Source organism: Topomyia yanbarensis, chromosome 3, assembly GCF_030247195.1.
Source record: "Topomyia yanbarensis strain Yona2022 chromosome 3, ASM3024719v1, whole genome shotgun sequence".
NCBI classification, from domain to species: domain Eukaryota; kingdom Metazoa; phylum Arthropoda; class Insecta; order Diptera; family Culicidae; genus Topomyia; species Topomyia yanbarensis.
Genome location: NC_080672.1, coordinates 42,261,309 through 42,278,723, shown reverse-complemented (window position 1 = coordinate 42,278,723; position 17,415 = coordinate 42,261,309). Strand labels below are relative to the sequence as shown.

Genomic DNA, 17,415 nt, shown 5'->3' with positions numbered 1-17,415 from the left:
AATGCAGTAGAACAGGCGGAACGTTGAATTTCGGAAATTCCTCTGGGACTGAAGCACTCACTGCGCTTACTATTGCAAGCTCGCATTGCTAGATGTTACCATATCCGCTAATCGGCACTCGAAGCCCAACGTCTAATAGGCTATACCGTGCAGCCGTGTTGAGGCTTAGTAACGACCAGGCCTCTTCAACAACGTAAAATTTTTCTAAAAGAACGGGTCTCTCTTTTGAAACTTGGTTTTGCCTGAAACGTTGCTATAACTTTGATTGCTCCCGGTGAAGCACATGCACGTAAGGTTCTATCGGATATGTCGCACACGTCATGCAGCTTGTTCACGGTGAGGTTATTCTTAAGCATTTTGTTCCATATTGTCTTGGCGATAGTATTTACTTGAGCCCCGGAATCAATAAGGAATATAACTCGGGTTCCAGCTACAATACCGACAACATATGCATCTTCCTCCGTCAGTGGGTCAAAAGTGAATATTTGTTTGTCGACAACATCGTAACTATATTCGATTACGACCTGGAAATGTAAAGATCAATTTTATGTCATGGACTGACTTGCATGTAGGTCACCTTATCTCACATTTGACAACGAAGAATGAATGCCTAATATTCTGGAAAACGATTAGTGCCCTGAGAACGCCACGACGTGCCGTAGAACTAGAGGCAATGTGATATCTAAGCATATTCAAGATTTCAACAAATGCCAATTTCAGCTAGACGAAAAAAAATCGCATTCATCGGAGGATAATTAATTATTCCCAAACTTCGAACATGTAGAATAAAACCATCTGCAAACTCCAAACTTAAATTAAACAGAAGGGTTTTCATTGTTCCAATCAAATAGAGAAAATTTCCATATGGGGTTTGCAGATGGTTTTACTCTACATCCGTGTCGGCTTGGAAGGCCATCACTCACACGTTTTGATGTTGTACACAGAGTAGGAGTTAGGGATTGGGGACGGGAATGAGAAAGTCTAGCGGCACTTATCAATTTGGTGGTTACAGAACAGACATATAAGCTAGAACAAACTTTCCCAAAAAACCTGTGTAAACATTCAAATGAAAATACGTTGAAAATCACCATCGCATGCAGGTTCGCATGCGTGAGTCACCATTGTATTCAAATTTGCACACAAGTCCTGTAAAGCGATTGCTGGCCGATCGAAGCGCCGGCCAGTGGCAAGTTGCTAATTGCTGTTGTGATTTCAAAGCGACAGTTTTATTTTTTACACAAGTTGAAAACATTACCTGTATGTCAGTTCTCAGTGACTTGAGACCGCGTTAAACTAGTAGGTACATATTGACCGGACACGAGCACCGGAGCGTTTTCCCCTATGCGAGATCGTGGGCGTACCAGTGATGGCTATTCGCAAATATCGTGTGTAGGGAAGATGGGACCATTTATGTACGAGTATGAACCACTGCAACACTACTGAATTGCTTTCGGAAATGTTGTTAGCTTCAAACGAGACGGTTCACTTTCAATTAAATTATCTATTTCCGTCCGCTTTTTATTCCTTGTGCCAATGAACTTGCTTTTTTTTCATTTTTTTCCTCATTTTTCATAATTTTTTGCTGTTATATATGTCGTAAGTAAATGATTTTCTGTTTTGCTGTTTTGTTCACGCTCCACCATTTGCGGAGAAATAAAAATATGGAAAAATATGTACATCTCAAAATCAATATATAAAAATATATATATGTGGGGAAAATATCTGTTCATAAAAAAAATCTCCACCTTGCACTTTGTTTTGTTCGATCCGATCGGGACTGTACACTTGTGTTTAGCGTAGCTATCTGAACATTTGTTCTATTTTCAGGTTTTCTTAAAAAAGTAAGAGAATTATACATTTAAAATTTAACTTATCGCAGTAGGAAAAAAAATATGCTATCAAAAATATATAACCGTTTTATTTTCTCACAAGAAAGCTGCTTTCTCGCGTGTGGCAGAATCAAATAACTGAATACAAGTTTTTCTGGGGGAGGGAAAACGAACTTGCAACTGTACAAAAAAACTAGAAGATGAACTGAATCTGAATCCGTACTCAGTATGTGTTTTGAAATGTGTGTATTTGCGTTTAAAAATTTCTGTATACATTTTTTTTGTTCGTATATTTGAATATGTTAACCGTTTCAACCAACGGGTTGTAGAATAAACTATCAATGATTTTCACTATATTTTTACTCGATGCCACTAATGACTGTGTTTTGTTCATTTTTCTATGTGTGTGTATGTGTTGATGTGTTGCTTCTAGCATCGAACGTTCTTGTTGTTGTTTCATTTTCATTTTCTTCATCTTGAAAAAGTGGGTTTAGTACCAATGTTAATAAATGTAACTATCCCTACTAGTACCAGTATACTACTACTGCTGTTTGCTACCGTTTTACTGTGTCATTTGTCATTTATTGAAAGGTTATTTAATTTGTTTTGCTTTGCTTTGTTATGTTTAATAAATAGTTGCCCGGGTGTCCGGTTCCGTTTCATTTTAAATACTTATAAATTACATTACAGTACGAAGAAGCTGGATTTTAATTATGATGTCGGTTTGGCTTTTGCTATTTCCGTTTCCTCTTGCAATCTGGGGCTTCACGTTGCACATTTTCGTCACCTACTGATGTAACCATGAGAAGTCATAAAGAATGCCATAAAAATCGGACATCTTTGTACATGAAAAAAGTATTTTTTTCCGCACCGTTTGCTGAATCTTTAAAGAAATCAGTCGACAATTTATTTTTATAAAGCTTTAGCAAACTATGCAGATAAAAACTGTTTGCTTCGTTTTTAATAATGGCCGATTTTTCTAGATTTCTCTGTAGAGCGTTAAGTCACTAAATTGCTTTAACCCGAACCTGAGTCAGGTTGCAACCCGAACCGCAGTCAGTTCATACATTTTGACGTGATTGAGGTTAGAATCTGACTCAGTTTCGCTTCAAGCAAAAACGGTATAAGTGAGGTTTCTGCGAGAATACAGCCCTCGATGTTGAGTGGATTGCGCAGTAGTGTCGGTATACGCATAACGGTCCCTTTTTGTGTGAAAATACTTGGTAGGTGAAACTGCCATGCGTACCACGATAGAGTAGATCTTTTCTTTTTGCTATTTTTTTCAGAAGGAAGATTGCAAAGGAAAATTTCTGGAGAAATTATTCATTCGGCCTACATCGTTTTCATCATTTTTGTCTGAAACAAGCCATTAATTTCTAAGATCCTTACCGCCTTTCCAAGAGCTATTCAAACACCGATTCGCTGCAATGTGGACTATTGCACTGTCTATAATTGCAGGTTAGAATCCGATAGGATATAGGGCAGTAAATTGTCTTTATTCGTCATCAATTTGCATTTCTCTAAGTGAGCATAGAAGCGCACTGCCAGCGTATTGAAGCTACAATCACCATATTCTTGGAGCCGCATTTTTGGGTACGTTCTTACGGCAATGGTCGAAGAAAGGAGGAACGTTTCAATGAAAAATGAGAAACACAAAAGGCCTTCCCCTAAAGCGTCTCCACAACACTCTTGACATATCATGAAGCTTTGTTTTGCAAATTAAATCAAGAAATACTAAAACGCCATCATACTTCCTGAAGAATTTCAACACCATACATTAGAGTATGATGTGAAAACTTAGCCTCTTTGGTCTCCAGGAAAGGTTTCAATTGACATATTCTGCGAGTAACCAATGCAAACTGGACAAAGCGAACACGATGACAAGAGTGTGGTGAGTTCACCAATCAACTGGCCCAGCTGAAGAGGCTAAATCTCTGGAATAAAGACTCGACATCTGAATGTTTTGTTTACCATTTATCTGTCAGTGCCATTCCAATCGAGTTTGAGCTCTCGTTCGATAAGGATAATTCGCAGAGTGGTAAGTGTGACCGCCATTCTCCCCAGTTGGTCTGGGTTCAAATTCAGCCGAGATCGTTGAGATTGTACTGAAGCGAAAAAAAAAATCTGGCGTCACGCCTTCCTTCGGAAGGGAAGTAAAGCCGTTGGTCCCCGGCCCATAAGTTGATGGGTCAATATCCAGTCCGGCTAGTGGGAGTGTCACCTCTCTGGCATCGGTGTTTGGCCTCGTAGCGGAAATAGGCCGACGGAAAATAACTAGAAGAAGAAGAAGATAATTCGAAGATATTTTACTCGGATTGAGTGCTTTTGGCTCTATTGAAATGACACTGACAGATAAATGGTAATCAAACGATTGACATGGCGAGTCTTTATGCAGCGATTGAGTTGGGACCATGGACAACGGTTTTGTTTTCTTTTTTCATGCGGTTAACTCCTTTTTTAATCAGTAATAATTTACGTTAAATAGCATTATTATTGAGATGCTACGCGGGGGAAATGTTTAGTGATTAATTTATGTTGTTGTTTTGGGTTTTCTTCGATTAGTAGTAATAAATAGTCGTAATATGTGATGATGTTTTGTCACGTGTGATATAACAGATTGGTTTTGATGTAGACACGGGATTTTCAACTCAGATTTGAGCTAAGTAGCTTCAGTTGCACAATTCAATTTGTCTGTATATTCACTTCGAGTGATATGCTAATGAAATTGAGTCATTAAAGGGCGAACGCGAAATTATTGCGACACATTCAACAGGGCATAACTTTTTTACCATTGGGTAAAAATCAACCAAATTTTGCACACTTTCTCATTGATGTGTATTGTTTACATGCTGTCAAACTCGAAGTCGTGTTTTTCGATTCAACGAAAATGGAGGTGAACCAACGCGAGTCGAGAGAACAAATTCTTTCCAAACACCTGGAATTTCCTGACCTGTCGCACCGGCAGTTGGGAAAAATGTTGAACATTCACCATTCAACCGTCTCCAGAGTGTTGAAGCGGTTTCAGGAGCGGTTGACGTAGGACCACGGCAAAGGAGCTGGAAGAAAACCGGGACCGGAGAACAAAAAGACGGAGGGAAAGGTGAAGCGGATGATTAAAGCAAATCCCAACGTCTCAAGCCGTGATTTGGCTAAAAAGATCGGCATGTCGCAGAGCTACGTCCAGAATGCAAAGAAGAGAGCTGGACTACATACATACAAGGTACAGAACTTCCCAAACCGCGATGAGCGGCAACAATCGACGGCTAAAACTCGGGCACGGAAGCTCTACGAGAAGATGCTGACAAAATATGGAAGCTGTGTGATGGACGACGAAATGTATATAAAAGTCGATTTTAAGCAAATTCCGGGGTTGGAGTTTTTCACCGGCAAGAGCAAGTTCTATGTGGACGACAAATTTAAGAAGAAGAAAATGTCGAAGTTCGCCTCCAAATATCTCATTTGGCAGGCTATCTGCTCTTGCGGACTGAGGAGTGAGCCTTTCGTGACAAACGGCACAGTAAATGGCGAGATCTACAAATCTGAGTGCCTCGAGAAGCGCCTTTTACCGTTCTTGCAGCAGCACGACGAAGCTCCGCTATTTTGGCCAGATTTGGCACCATGCCACTATTCTAAAAGTGTCCTGGAGTGGTATGAGGCCAATTCTGTCCATTTTGTTCCTAAGGACATGAATCCGCCAAACTGTACGGAGCTGCGCCCGGTGAAGCAGTACTGGGCAATGATGAAGCGGGAACTTCGGAAGATCAAGAAGACGAGAAGGACATGTTAAGAAAATGGAAAAAACTGAGAAACTGGTACCGGATGAAACTGTAAAGACTTTGATGGAGGGCATCAAGCGAAAATGCGTTCAATTTTACACTCAAGGCTCCATCGATTAACTTTTCTTTTGATTTTTGAAGTAAATATATGTACAAAACTACCCTCAAATTTTGGTTTGATTTTAAACATTATAAGAAAATTAGCATGACATTTTCGGTATCGCAATAATTTCGTGTTCGCCCTTTAAACCCTATACTGTTTTTTTTTGTTATTTTTTCCGATGCAACTGAACTGGAAGAGTCGAATAGTTGAACTTTTTATCGCCTTTTTTGTACGCAAAATAACAAATAATTTTGTTTTTAAATTAACCCTAGAACGTTGCGCTGGGGTACAAATATACCCCTCGTCATCTTCGGAGCCATATGAAGACGAGAATTCGGCATTTGCCGACCTGGGACCCTAACCATAATTCAATTTGGAGTTCAAGCCAGTTTACAGTTGGCCTTCGTGGAAGCAGGAGTCAAATTTGGCGTGGGGTACATTTGTACCCCAATGTACGGTTGCCGTTAGTATTTCGTTCTGTCCGTGAAAATGTGATTCGTGACACTACCAGTTTAAATATTGGTCGATTCACTACGTAAGTAACAATTAGGATTATGTAATCGTGTTTAATCATCTATTCAATTAATTTAATTTAATTTTTGAGTAGAAAAAAATTCGTTCCCATTTGCACTGATTTTTACTTTTTAGTTTTCTATTTTTTATAGTTTTTCTAAATTATGGCTTGCAAGTATAATTTACGCACAGTAGCTGCTGTAACAGTAGCATTGCGTGTTACCAATGTATTACAGGCCCGAATTTTTGTTTTATGTTGCCACCCCATTTCGGGGTATTTTCAAAAACCCGATTTTCAACTTTCACTCTTCCAAATACACTCAGGTTTTTTTTACGCGGGGGATACGAGCCGCGTAAATGAAAACCGCGTAAATGAAAACCGCGTAAATTTCAAAATCCGCGTAAATAAAAACCGCGTAAATTTCAAAATCCGCGTAAATGAAAACCGCGTAAATTTCAAAATCCGCGTAAATGAAAACCGCGTAAATTTCAAAATCCGCGTAAATGAAGACCACTTAAATTTAAGAATCCGCGATAAAGGGAACCTCATTGATGGGTACCGCGTAAATTTCAAAAACCGCGTAAATGAAAACCGCGTAAATTTCACAATCCGCGTAAATGAAAACCGCGTAAATTTCAAAATCCGCGTAAATGAAAACCGTGTAAATTTCAAAATCCGCGTAAAAAAAACCGCGTAAAAAAAAACCGCGTAAAAAAAACTTGAGTGTAATTGCACTTTTTCAAAAATCTTGAAATTCCATTTTATACCGTTTCTAGACCATTGTTTCGACTTTTAAAATAATTTGATTTTTTTTTTTAAATCGGTTGAAAATTTGCAAAGTAGGGTGGGTGCTCCTATAGTTGAGGTGTACCAATAGTTGCAGTAGTGGGTTATACGCCTAACTAAGGTACCAACCATCAACAAATTTTTTTTTATCGATTCATCGCACTAAAATTATGCGACAATAAAACTGTTATCCTTGAAATTTGCTCAAATAACTATTGAAAAAAATGATTTTCTTAGAATTTTGAGCTCCCTTGCACCTATAGTTGATGTAGTGTACCTATAGTTGCAAGTCCCATAAGAAAGCAATGGGATTTGCAACAATAGGAACCGAAATTAGCGATTGCACCACTATTGGTACATGTATTCCTATAGTGGTACAAGCAGTTTTGAATACATAAATTGGTTATTAAGCCATCTTTATATTTTTCCTATGAAGTAGGGACTGAAAACTTTCGTTTAATATATTAACATTGCCCATAGGTCTATTAATCGATTTTTATCAAAAGTTTTCCTTAAGCATGCGACTATTGCTACATCCACCCTAGTAATTTTTTGTAAAAAAAGTCAAAACCGCGATTTTTTTCACTTTTTTTCATTTTGGCCAAATTGATTCCAAAAAATCCGCGCTTTCACCTACTCAGCTGCTTGCGCAATTAAAAAACAAAGAAAATGATATATTGTACATTTCTGATGTTTGCAATTTTTCCTGCTAAAATTGCGTTCAAAGCGTGGGGTACGTTTGTACCACAGTGCAACTTTCTAAGGTAAGAAAAGTAATTGTAATGTTCTAGGGTTAAATTATCACGAGCACTTCTTCCATTGCACCAACTTGATACCTGTCTAAAATGCTAACCCATGTTGCTAAATTCGCTGTCATGGAAGAACGATAGTGTCAAACGAGGACACGATACATTTTCGTAGAAACTCAATTAAAGGGATCATCCATAAATGACGTAGCATTATATGGGGGAGTTTTGTATTTTGTGATGATGTGTGACGACAGGGGGGTAGGGGGTCATGTCATGCTACGTAGCTTTTTTAAAGGGGAATAGAATAGAATTTTTTTAAAATTTTACGGTGACAAGGGGGGGGGGGGGGCAGAGTTACCGTCAAGCTACGTAATTACCAGGGGGGGGGGTAGTTTGAGGTTTGTGACGAAATACTACGATGGGGGAGGGGGGTGTTAGAAATCACTCAAAAAATGCTACGTCATTTATGGATCATCCATAAAAATTATTCTGAAGGGTTGAACATATATACCGTTATATTTAGAAAAATGAGCTCTATCGGTTTAGGTAATAAAAGAGCAATTGTATTCTACATTTAATGACCCAACTACTGGGTCTTTCTGTCGAACTGAAAAGTATCAACTTGATACAGCAATTGGTCCATGAAATGAAGAACCAAATTATGTTATTGCATCGATAAAGCTCAGCTTTTGAATATTTGAATAACCTCTTTTGTGTCCGAATGTGGCGCGGATCAATAAACTGATGTTATATAAACTGACCTATCAGACTGATCAATCACGATATCGCAATCGCTAAATTGGAGAAACTTGGTTTCAGTGGTTCCAACCCTATCTCGTTGGCCGTTAACTCAGTGTGAACATAGGTGATGCATACTCCAAACTGTTCTCCGCTACCTCTGGTATTCAGCAAGGAAGTCATCCCGGACCTTTCATATTCACTCTCTATTTCAACGATGTAAACTATCAGCTGAAAGGGCTTCATTTTTCGTACGGGTAAATCGTTTACAGACATTTTCTCTCTCAAAAGCTTCTACAGCCTCTTTTGTGCTGGAATATTGTTCGGCAGTCTGCAACCTACATTACATGAACAGCAGCGATCGAATTGAAGGCATTCAACGCAAATTTATACGATATGCTCTTCGACGTCTGCCTTGGCGCGATCCTGTTCATCTTCCATGCTACGAAAGTCGATGTCAACTAATCCAGCTCGATACCAATCAGCGTCGTAGAGAAACTGCAAGAATCTTATTCATCTCTGATATTCTATCAACACGCATCGATTATCCAGCATTTATTAGAGCGAGTAAGCTCTAGAATATTACGCGGAAATGTTCGTCTGAGCGTGCCTCTTCGACAAACTATTCACATCGCCAATGCCGTTGCTAATCACGGGACTACAATGCCCCTTCAATCGTGTGTTGCACCTGTTCGACTATAATTTGTCTCGAATATTATTGGGAAATCGATTCCTGCAGTTTTTTAGAAGTAATTGGTGTACGTTTTCATCATTGGGGCCGAGTGCGGCCTGTTGATGTGTGTGTTAAATAAATGAATTGACGATATTGGCGTCGCATCGTCAAGCGAGGATGAACACAAGACAATTTTGAGACTCATGCTTCGAGAAAATGGTAATAAATATCGATAAATGTACGTTCTTTGCACCGGAGGTTGAATTTCTCTGATATACAGCCATTACCGTCGCGTGTTGAAGCTGTGCTGAACTTCACTACACCAGCAACTGCGACTTTTCCTCGCATTTGTGAACGTGTATATAAACGATTCATCCCACACGCTGTGGAACCTCAAGAAGCGCTTCGGGTACTCATTCCCGATAGTCGACAAAACGATTCAAGCATAATTACTTGGAATTTATGTGCACAGCAATCCTTCGACGAATGGAACTAGACTTAGCAATAAACCTGCTGTCAGGAGTCTAAGGTTCCATCCATTCATATTAAACCCATAACTTCTATAATGTATAACCATCTTTTTGTTCCGCTTGTCTCCCTTCTGTTAGTCAACTGAACGAAAATAACCATTCTGTCATGCTTCAATCTGATAATTGTACTTAAATAGTAAAACTACGAAATAATAACATCTATTTTTTCCTCGAAATAATCTCGTAAGGACAATTAAGTTTAAAGCACAGGTGCAAATGCTGATTTCATTTTTGGATAGGAGTCGCTCTAGGTTCGCTCTGAATTGTCATTTTTATATGGCTTTAATAAATATTAGAGCGAATCTAGGGGCGACTCGGATCTAACACCGAAGTCAGTATTAGTTTGGAGTAGAGCAAATAAAGGCGCTTTAATCTAGGCTTAGTGAGCCAGGGCAAGGTGTAAATACCTCTGTCCCATCCCAAAGGACCAAAGGAGTGACATCAACCTTTTTAGCAAAGTCACTCCCAACGTTTTATTATAACCCCTTCAAACTGAAACGGTCGGTACGGTTGTCCTCGTTTCTTCCTCATTCAAGTTTCAAAACGATTCGTTGATTGAATTGTTCATTAAATGATTAATTCAATTGCCGTATAATATTGAAACATCTTCAAACCCAACTCTGCACAGTAGGCCTGGCCGTTTTAATATTTGCGACATATTATAGTATGCTTCAAATATTAATGTTGACAAGAAAGACAATAAAGAATAACTGCAGTGTTTTCCAGGATGCTTTTCAATACTGGCTGTGTAAGGGTTAGAATAGAATAGAATTACAACTGACCTAAGCAGCTGTTTACCTCACAAGGAGCGATATCTCAGATTTGTATCGGAATTCGCTAACGACTTTCAACGCATCAGTGGAAAAAATGTAGTAGCTGATGCGTTGTCGCGAGTGAACGCAGTTGTTGCTACAGTGGACTTCAACGTGATTGCGAGTAATCAAGAAAACGACCCGCAGTTGATGATGCTGCTCTCGTCAAACTTAAGTTCGCTCAAAATTGAGCAGTGCCGATTATTGAACCTTTCAACCCCTATATATTGTGATCAGGGGCGGATCCAGAAAAAAATTCGGGAGGTGTTCGAAATTTCGATTTTAAAATGAACATTGTACAATACGTAGTACGTAAAAACCTCATGGTCATAAAAAAACAAACTATTTTAAAATTTCTCAAAAAGTTGAAAATTTTAGGGAGCGGCTCGGACCCTCATAACTCTCTCCTGGATCCGCCACTGATCTTCCAGTACCTCATCGCATCACGGTCATCTCACAACTACACGGAATTGCACAAAGCCATTAACCAATTCATGTCAGCAATGTCAGCGCTCAAAAATACCATCCAGTAACACATTTGCAACTTTCGCAATATCGAAAGCACGATTTAGAGATATTCTTATCGATCTCGTTGAAACACTTCAGCCATCGAAAGGTTGTCGTTACCTGCTGACCATCGTTAATCGTTTACACGCTGGCCGGAAGCAATTCCACTTAGCGAAAAGTCGGCCCCGACTGTCGCTATGGCTTTGTAACTACTCAGAATAGCTGGCACGCTTTGGGACTCCAGCAACAATAACCAGTGATCAAGGACGCCAATTCGAATTGGTGTTGTTCCGGGAGCTCACACGGTTGTTGGATGTAGTAATGTACATCATATTCATACCACTGCTTACCATCCACAGGTCAACGGAATCGTTAATCTTTCCATCGTACGCTGATAACCGCAGTAATGTGGTTTCAACAATTTCTGATCATACCAATGCAACCTTGGTTCTCCTCTCTAATTTACAGTTACAAGGCTTCAGCTATAAATCATCAAGTTACAAGGCTTCAGCTATAAATCATCAAAGATTCGGTTCGCATCAATGTGGATGCAGCAATTTCTGGCCATACCAATTCAACCTTGATTGTCCTCTCATATTGTAGGAGGGTTACAAGGCTATAAATCATCAAGGATTCACCCAAACTACTTCCTTTACTGTCAAGCTAAAGGTGAAACATTCACATGACGATGTCGCACCTTTTTACAGATCGACAGACCTTGCTGTCAGAATCCCATTCAGCGTCAACGAAACCCTTCAACGGCTTTGTAGATTTAATTTGCATGTTCCCCATACATCCCTATGATGTGGTAAAGTACACATTTTAGTAGAAATTTCTCCAGGAATCCCATGGGTTGGAAAAATTCACCTTTTGGATTCCTATTGGACAGCCGTAAGGTCACGACGCCTTGTCACTAGGAAGTAATTTCCTTCTAGTCACTTAGAAACGTGACTGTGAGAATAGTGCTTCTAGTCTTGTTCACATCATCACTCATATCAAAGATCCAAGAAGTCCTCGTTAAGGCTGGGTTAGTGATTCTCTTTGGCAACTGCATTCCTTTTTCTTTTTACGGAACTTTACTGGATTATAATCGACCATTTTGAGAGGCATCAGTACAGCTTGACTTCAACCATTTCCAGATCAAATCCTACGAGAAATCCTGGAAGGAGAAATCAACGAGAAACGTTAGAAAAAAAGTGAGAAACTGAGTACCCGTAATGTTTTGCACGTTTAAAATACAGAACTCAACTGGAAATGAGTCCCAGTTTTCTTCCTCGCGCAAAAGCAAAGCAGGCGGCGCTAAAATCAAATCAGACCGGTGTTCACGTGTTCTGGTGACACAGTTGCTACAATTTGAATTCCAAGTGAACAAAGAAAATCTAACTAATTTACGAAGTGTTTTTTGCGTAAACGGTAATTTGTAATTTCAAACGTTGCAACAGGCAAATTAAAGGTTAAATAATCGAATTTCACGTAATGTTTAGTCGATAAACTCAGTAAATTTTTTTTTCAGGCAGGTTCGAGCCGCTTTTTCATGATTCCCGATAAGTGTACGCAGATTGTGCCGGAACTCGGAAGAACAAATTAGGAAACTTCTACAGTTATTCTTTTGTTCACACGATTTACACGTTTGGAATGGAGAAAAAAATCGCTAGCAGGTACGTTTCTAGGCAACTTCCGTTGCTACCCAACAAAGCAGGTATCAATCCGCCATTCCAGAATGTTTTCCAACGTTTTCTAGTCTGCTGGCCTCCATTGGCTTGGTGGAGAGATAAACCAGCTGATCTCCAAGTATTCGATTTGCGCACTTCCAATCGAAGTATGTTCTGTAATAAAATTATGTGGTTCCAACAATTTCTGACCACACCAATGCAAACTTTGGTTCTCCTCTCAAATTTTTGCAGAGTTACAAGGCTTCAGCTATAAAAAATATGGATTCTTCCAACTTTCTTCACTGTCAAACTGAAGGTGATATATTCAGCTTCATTTGATGATGTCGCAACCTCTTACATACTGACGAATATCGGTGTCAGAATTTTAATCAGCTTCAACAATTCCAGCAACGGTTCTGCGAATTTATTTTGCTTGTTCCTTTGTTCCTCTAACGTCTGGCTTTCGTCCTATTAATGTGGTAGACTACACGCTTCTGTAGAATTTTTTTCTGGTATACTATTGGGTTGCAAAATTCACCTTCTGGATTGCTATTGGGTAGCAAAAGGGTACTGTCCCCTAACCACTAGTGAGAAATTTCCTTCTAAGTCACTTGAAAATGCGACTGTGAGAATAGTGTCTCTGGTCTTGTACACATTATCAAAGAATCAACGATCCAATGAGTCCTCTATAAGGCTAGATACTTGATTATTCTTTATGCCATCGCCCCTTTTTCTAAAGGACACTTTACAATAGTAAAATCCACTATCTAAAATGCATTAAATGCTTATAATTCACCATCTCAAAACGCGTCTGTTTCAGTTCAGATGTTTTCCAGTTTTCTTCTGCATATCAGTAAGTCAGTAAACATACAAGACTTAATATATTTAACCCCCGTTTTGTATTCTCGTGTAAGGTAATAATCCGGATCTTCACGTTGTATGATGCCATTGTAACTGGATCACGGATTCATCTAGTGAAATCTAATCGCCAGAAATAGCTCTATGATTTACGATGTAATTAATTAATTCACCCGGAAGCCTAAAATAATTTTTGCTCTGTCTCGACACTGATTTCCGCGTCTTTCTGTTGTTGACGAAGGCAACGCATCGTCGTCAGTGATGCAACCAGCTGCCTTCTTGATGTTGGAACTGCTGACTTCGATATCAAAATGAGCAGACTAGGTTTTAGCTTCCAACAACAGCTAAATTCATAGGAAACTTTTATGATGTGGCCCCTTTCTTAAGAATGATTTAGAATATACAAGAAAAAGTCAAATGTAAGCTAAAGAAAACTAAGGGCGGATTGCACTAATGTTGCATTTTCTAGCAGAAGAGCAGACAACTAGACGTGTTTCATTCCCACTTCTGCTATAAAGTGCAAAACCAGCGCAATCCACTGCCACGGTGTTTTTCAATGAAAAACCCCATAAAGGTAGTCTTCAGAACAATCCTAAAATCCTACGGTCTACGTGGGAAATATAACCGCAAACGTCGATCAAAGATAACGGCACATCACCCGGAGTAATCCGCTTCCCGCATGTTTTGATGCTAATTCTGAGTTGAAAATCCGTCAAAGCAGTGTACGTTTCGAAAAAGGGTTCAGTTTAAAAATGCAGATCAGTTATTAGTTAGTTAGCGAGTAATGTTTGATTCGATGCTATTAGTTTGTTATCTCTGTTTAGCTTTGATTAGATTAGTTTCACCTCAATTGTTCTATACGTACTGACGCCGTCGCGACATTTTTGCTTATTTAACTAGTTTCGAATTAATGTTTAGTTTAAAATTCTGTTTTGTATACATGATTTTCTACCATTCCCGGACCCCAGTCTGCTACCATCAAATATCCCCCTTCAAAAATAAGTTACTTTTAACGATTTAATCTTTTTTTTTCTTGGCTTTAGAATTGTTACTGTTGTCACATGGGGACCATCTAATTTATCTCATTGTCCATATAGATATAATGCGAAAAATATACACGTAGTTATCCAATCAACCGGGACAACAACTACGAAGAAACGAAAACGGGATGCACTTTTTCTTGCTTACTCCCGACCCGGATCGGGCAGTGTGTAACTAACGGCTAATAGTCAACAAATCGAAATCACTTCGACGAAGTGAGAAGTGTAATGGCGTGCTGTCACTTAACCGAAACTGTGGCATAAAAGTAAAGGAATGTTTATCCTGATGCTATTTCATCTTCAGCTACTTACAAACGACTAACCAGTTAAGAGAGTTTTTGCTTTCTTCTGTTCGACAACGCGTCTTTCTGTGTATATTTTTTCATGGTTTTCGATTGTTTTTTTTTAATGTAATAAATTAATAGTAACGTACAACGAAAAAAGTGTTGCCCTTACATGCTACAGTTCTACTATGTATATAAAAAAGTGAACCTATACGCTATGCTTCAACGAGTAGCAAATACCATCTACAGCAAGAAATACTTTCTATGTACAGATTTTTAGCCGCTCAGCAACCGTTAACCGGCGGACGTCCTTTGTTTTGATTCGTCTTATTTTCGCTAGGTGTTTGATTCACTTTCTATCAATAAATATCTTTTACTCCCGTTTTCACAGTTTACCACGGGACAAACTTTCCGTGCTTAGTTGCATGCAACTTTCAACCGAACATCATTGGAAACGAGCCTTACAGGCACTCTCCTTCGTCTTGAACTGTTTCGTTAGTGCTAAATGCAATGAAATTAACCCTCAACAACCGGATGAACGAACCCTTCTTACAGGATGTCCTGTATGTTGAAATTATCGTTGTCCAGTGAGCTGAGCAGATCCTGGGCATTGAACTGGCTCGGATCGCCCACCGGCAAGTTTTCGAGGAACTCTAGGCTAAAGTCCGTGTTGGGCATTACGGATGAGTTGTTGTTGGGTCCGTTCGGACCTCCGTTATTACTGCTGCTATTATTCGCATTGCTATTACCATTGTTGCTATTCGGGTTACCATTTCCGTTACCTCCGCCGGGACCTGGCCCTCCCCCTCCAGGACCCGGACCAATGCCGGGGTTGTTAAACGAATTCATCACAGATTGTTGCTGGTTTGCCTGCTGCTGCTGCTGCTGAATGGCCATCGATTGAGATTGGCTCATGTGCATTTGGCTCATTTGCATCTGACTCATCATGCTCTGCTGCTGCTGCATCATGGTCATCTGCTGCATCGGGTTTTGACCCATTCCACCGCCGCCTCCCATCTGTCCTTGCGCCTGGTACATTCCCATACTCGCCTGCTGCTGCTGTTGTTGTTGTTGCTGTTGCTGCTGACGCATCAGCACCTGTTGTTGCATCTGAAGCTGGGTTAAGCCACCTGCGGGACCTCCACCGCCAGCCGTGGGATCCATTCGGCCACCGGGGCCACCGTTCGGCATAACCATTGAGTTACCTGCTCCTCCAGGACCTGAAAATAAAAGACGTTATTATGCGATTCCAATTCATCGAAAACACGGTTGAAAACCTACCACCTCCGAAACCTCCCCGCATATTGCCACCGCTGCTGGCAAAACTCATGCTCTGCTGTTGGGACATAATCATATGTCTCCACTCGGCCTGCTGCGAACCCATTGGCATTCCTTCGGGACCAACCTGTACATTAGGAGGCCTTTGCACAGCACCGCCTCCCATCGTTGCCGGGCCAACTGCGCCACCCGGTCCGAAGCCACCAAGCCCTCGAGGACCCCCGTGTCCGTGTTGTTGCATATAGGCTGCATGTTGTACCCTCATCATCGGCCCGGAAGGCGGAATCGGTTGTTGTGTGATCCTTCGCATCGCCGGGAAACGCCCACCGGACGCGTGCAGCATTTGCTGCTGCTGTGCGGCTAACATTGCAGCATTCGGATTTCCACCCTGCTGAGTCGCTTTGTAATCCGGTGGCGGAGGCCTGCCCCCGACAGCCATCTGCTGCTGCATCGCTTGTGCTCGAATCATCTGCTGCTGTTGCATGTATCGCATACTCATCGGTCCACCCGGGCCACTTGGAACTCCCCCGGGGCCCATACTATTGTGCATCATTTGTCCTCCCGGACCGCCCATTGAATTGGAAACCATCGAACTCAACCCACTGAGGCCCCCGTTAGGACCCATGCCCATACCACCCATTCCGAGTGGAACATTCGGGTTCTGACCCATTGGACCGCCTCCCATTGGGCCACCGTGGGGCATACCACCAGCTGAGATGCCAGAGTTGGGACCACCGGGTTGAGGTACCTGCTGCTGTTGTTGTTGAGCTTGAGGGTTCGGACCTCCTGGGCCGCCGGGTTGCTGCTGGGATCCCGGCTGTGGCTGACCTTGGTTCGACATGCCACCGGGGACATTTCCTTGCTGTTGTTGCTGCTGCTGCTGCTGCCGTTGCCGAAGCGCTTGCTGAGTGAAGTTGATAGTTTGCGATTGGGACACGGTGTACTGAGACTCCATGGAGGAACCTGGAAGAGTAAGCGGAATTGAGTTAGGGTTTTGTTCTTGGGTAAAAAATTCCTACTAAATTTATAGTTTGGGGTGAACCTTTGATATGGTTACAGACTTTCGAATTGTGTGAAAATGAGAAACAAGATAGGAATGGATTAAAGATGAAGATTTGTTTGTATGTGCAATTATATTATACCAAGATAGGATTTCCCAACTATGACTCGGTAATGAGTAGATTTCGTAAAACAGTTTTATCAACTACTTGTAAACAAACTGAGCAAACCAGCTTTCGAAATAAACATAAGTTTTTTGTACTTTTTTGGGGTAACCAACGGGGAAA

The 17,415-nt window shown here is 40.6% G+C and overlaps 1 protein-coding gene across 9 annotated transcripts in view; it reads right to left on the bottom strand.

The window, feature by feature from the left end:
• Positions 1-1,486: 1,486 nt before the first annotated feature.
• LOC131690418 (neurogenic protein mastermind) overlaps positions 1,487-17,415 on the bottom strand; it is a 337,622-nt gene continuing 321,693 nt past the window's right edge. For all 9 annotated transcript variants that reach the window (XM_058976156.1, XM_058976157.1, XM_058976160.1 and 6 more), the window contains exons 5-6: positions 16,133-17,092; positions 1,487-16,071 (exon numbers count right to left, since the gene is read on the bottom strand). In XM_058976156.1, coding sequence (XP_058832139.1) covers positions 15,401-16,071; positions 16,133-17,092 — 1,631 coding nt within the window. In that variant the 3' untranslated portion in view covers positions 1,487-15,400. The remainder of the gene's footprint in view (positions 16,072-16,132; positions 17,093-17,415) is intronic.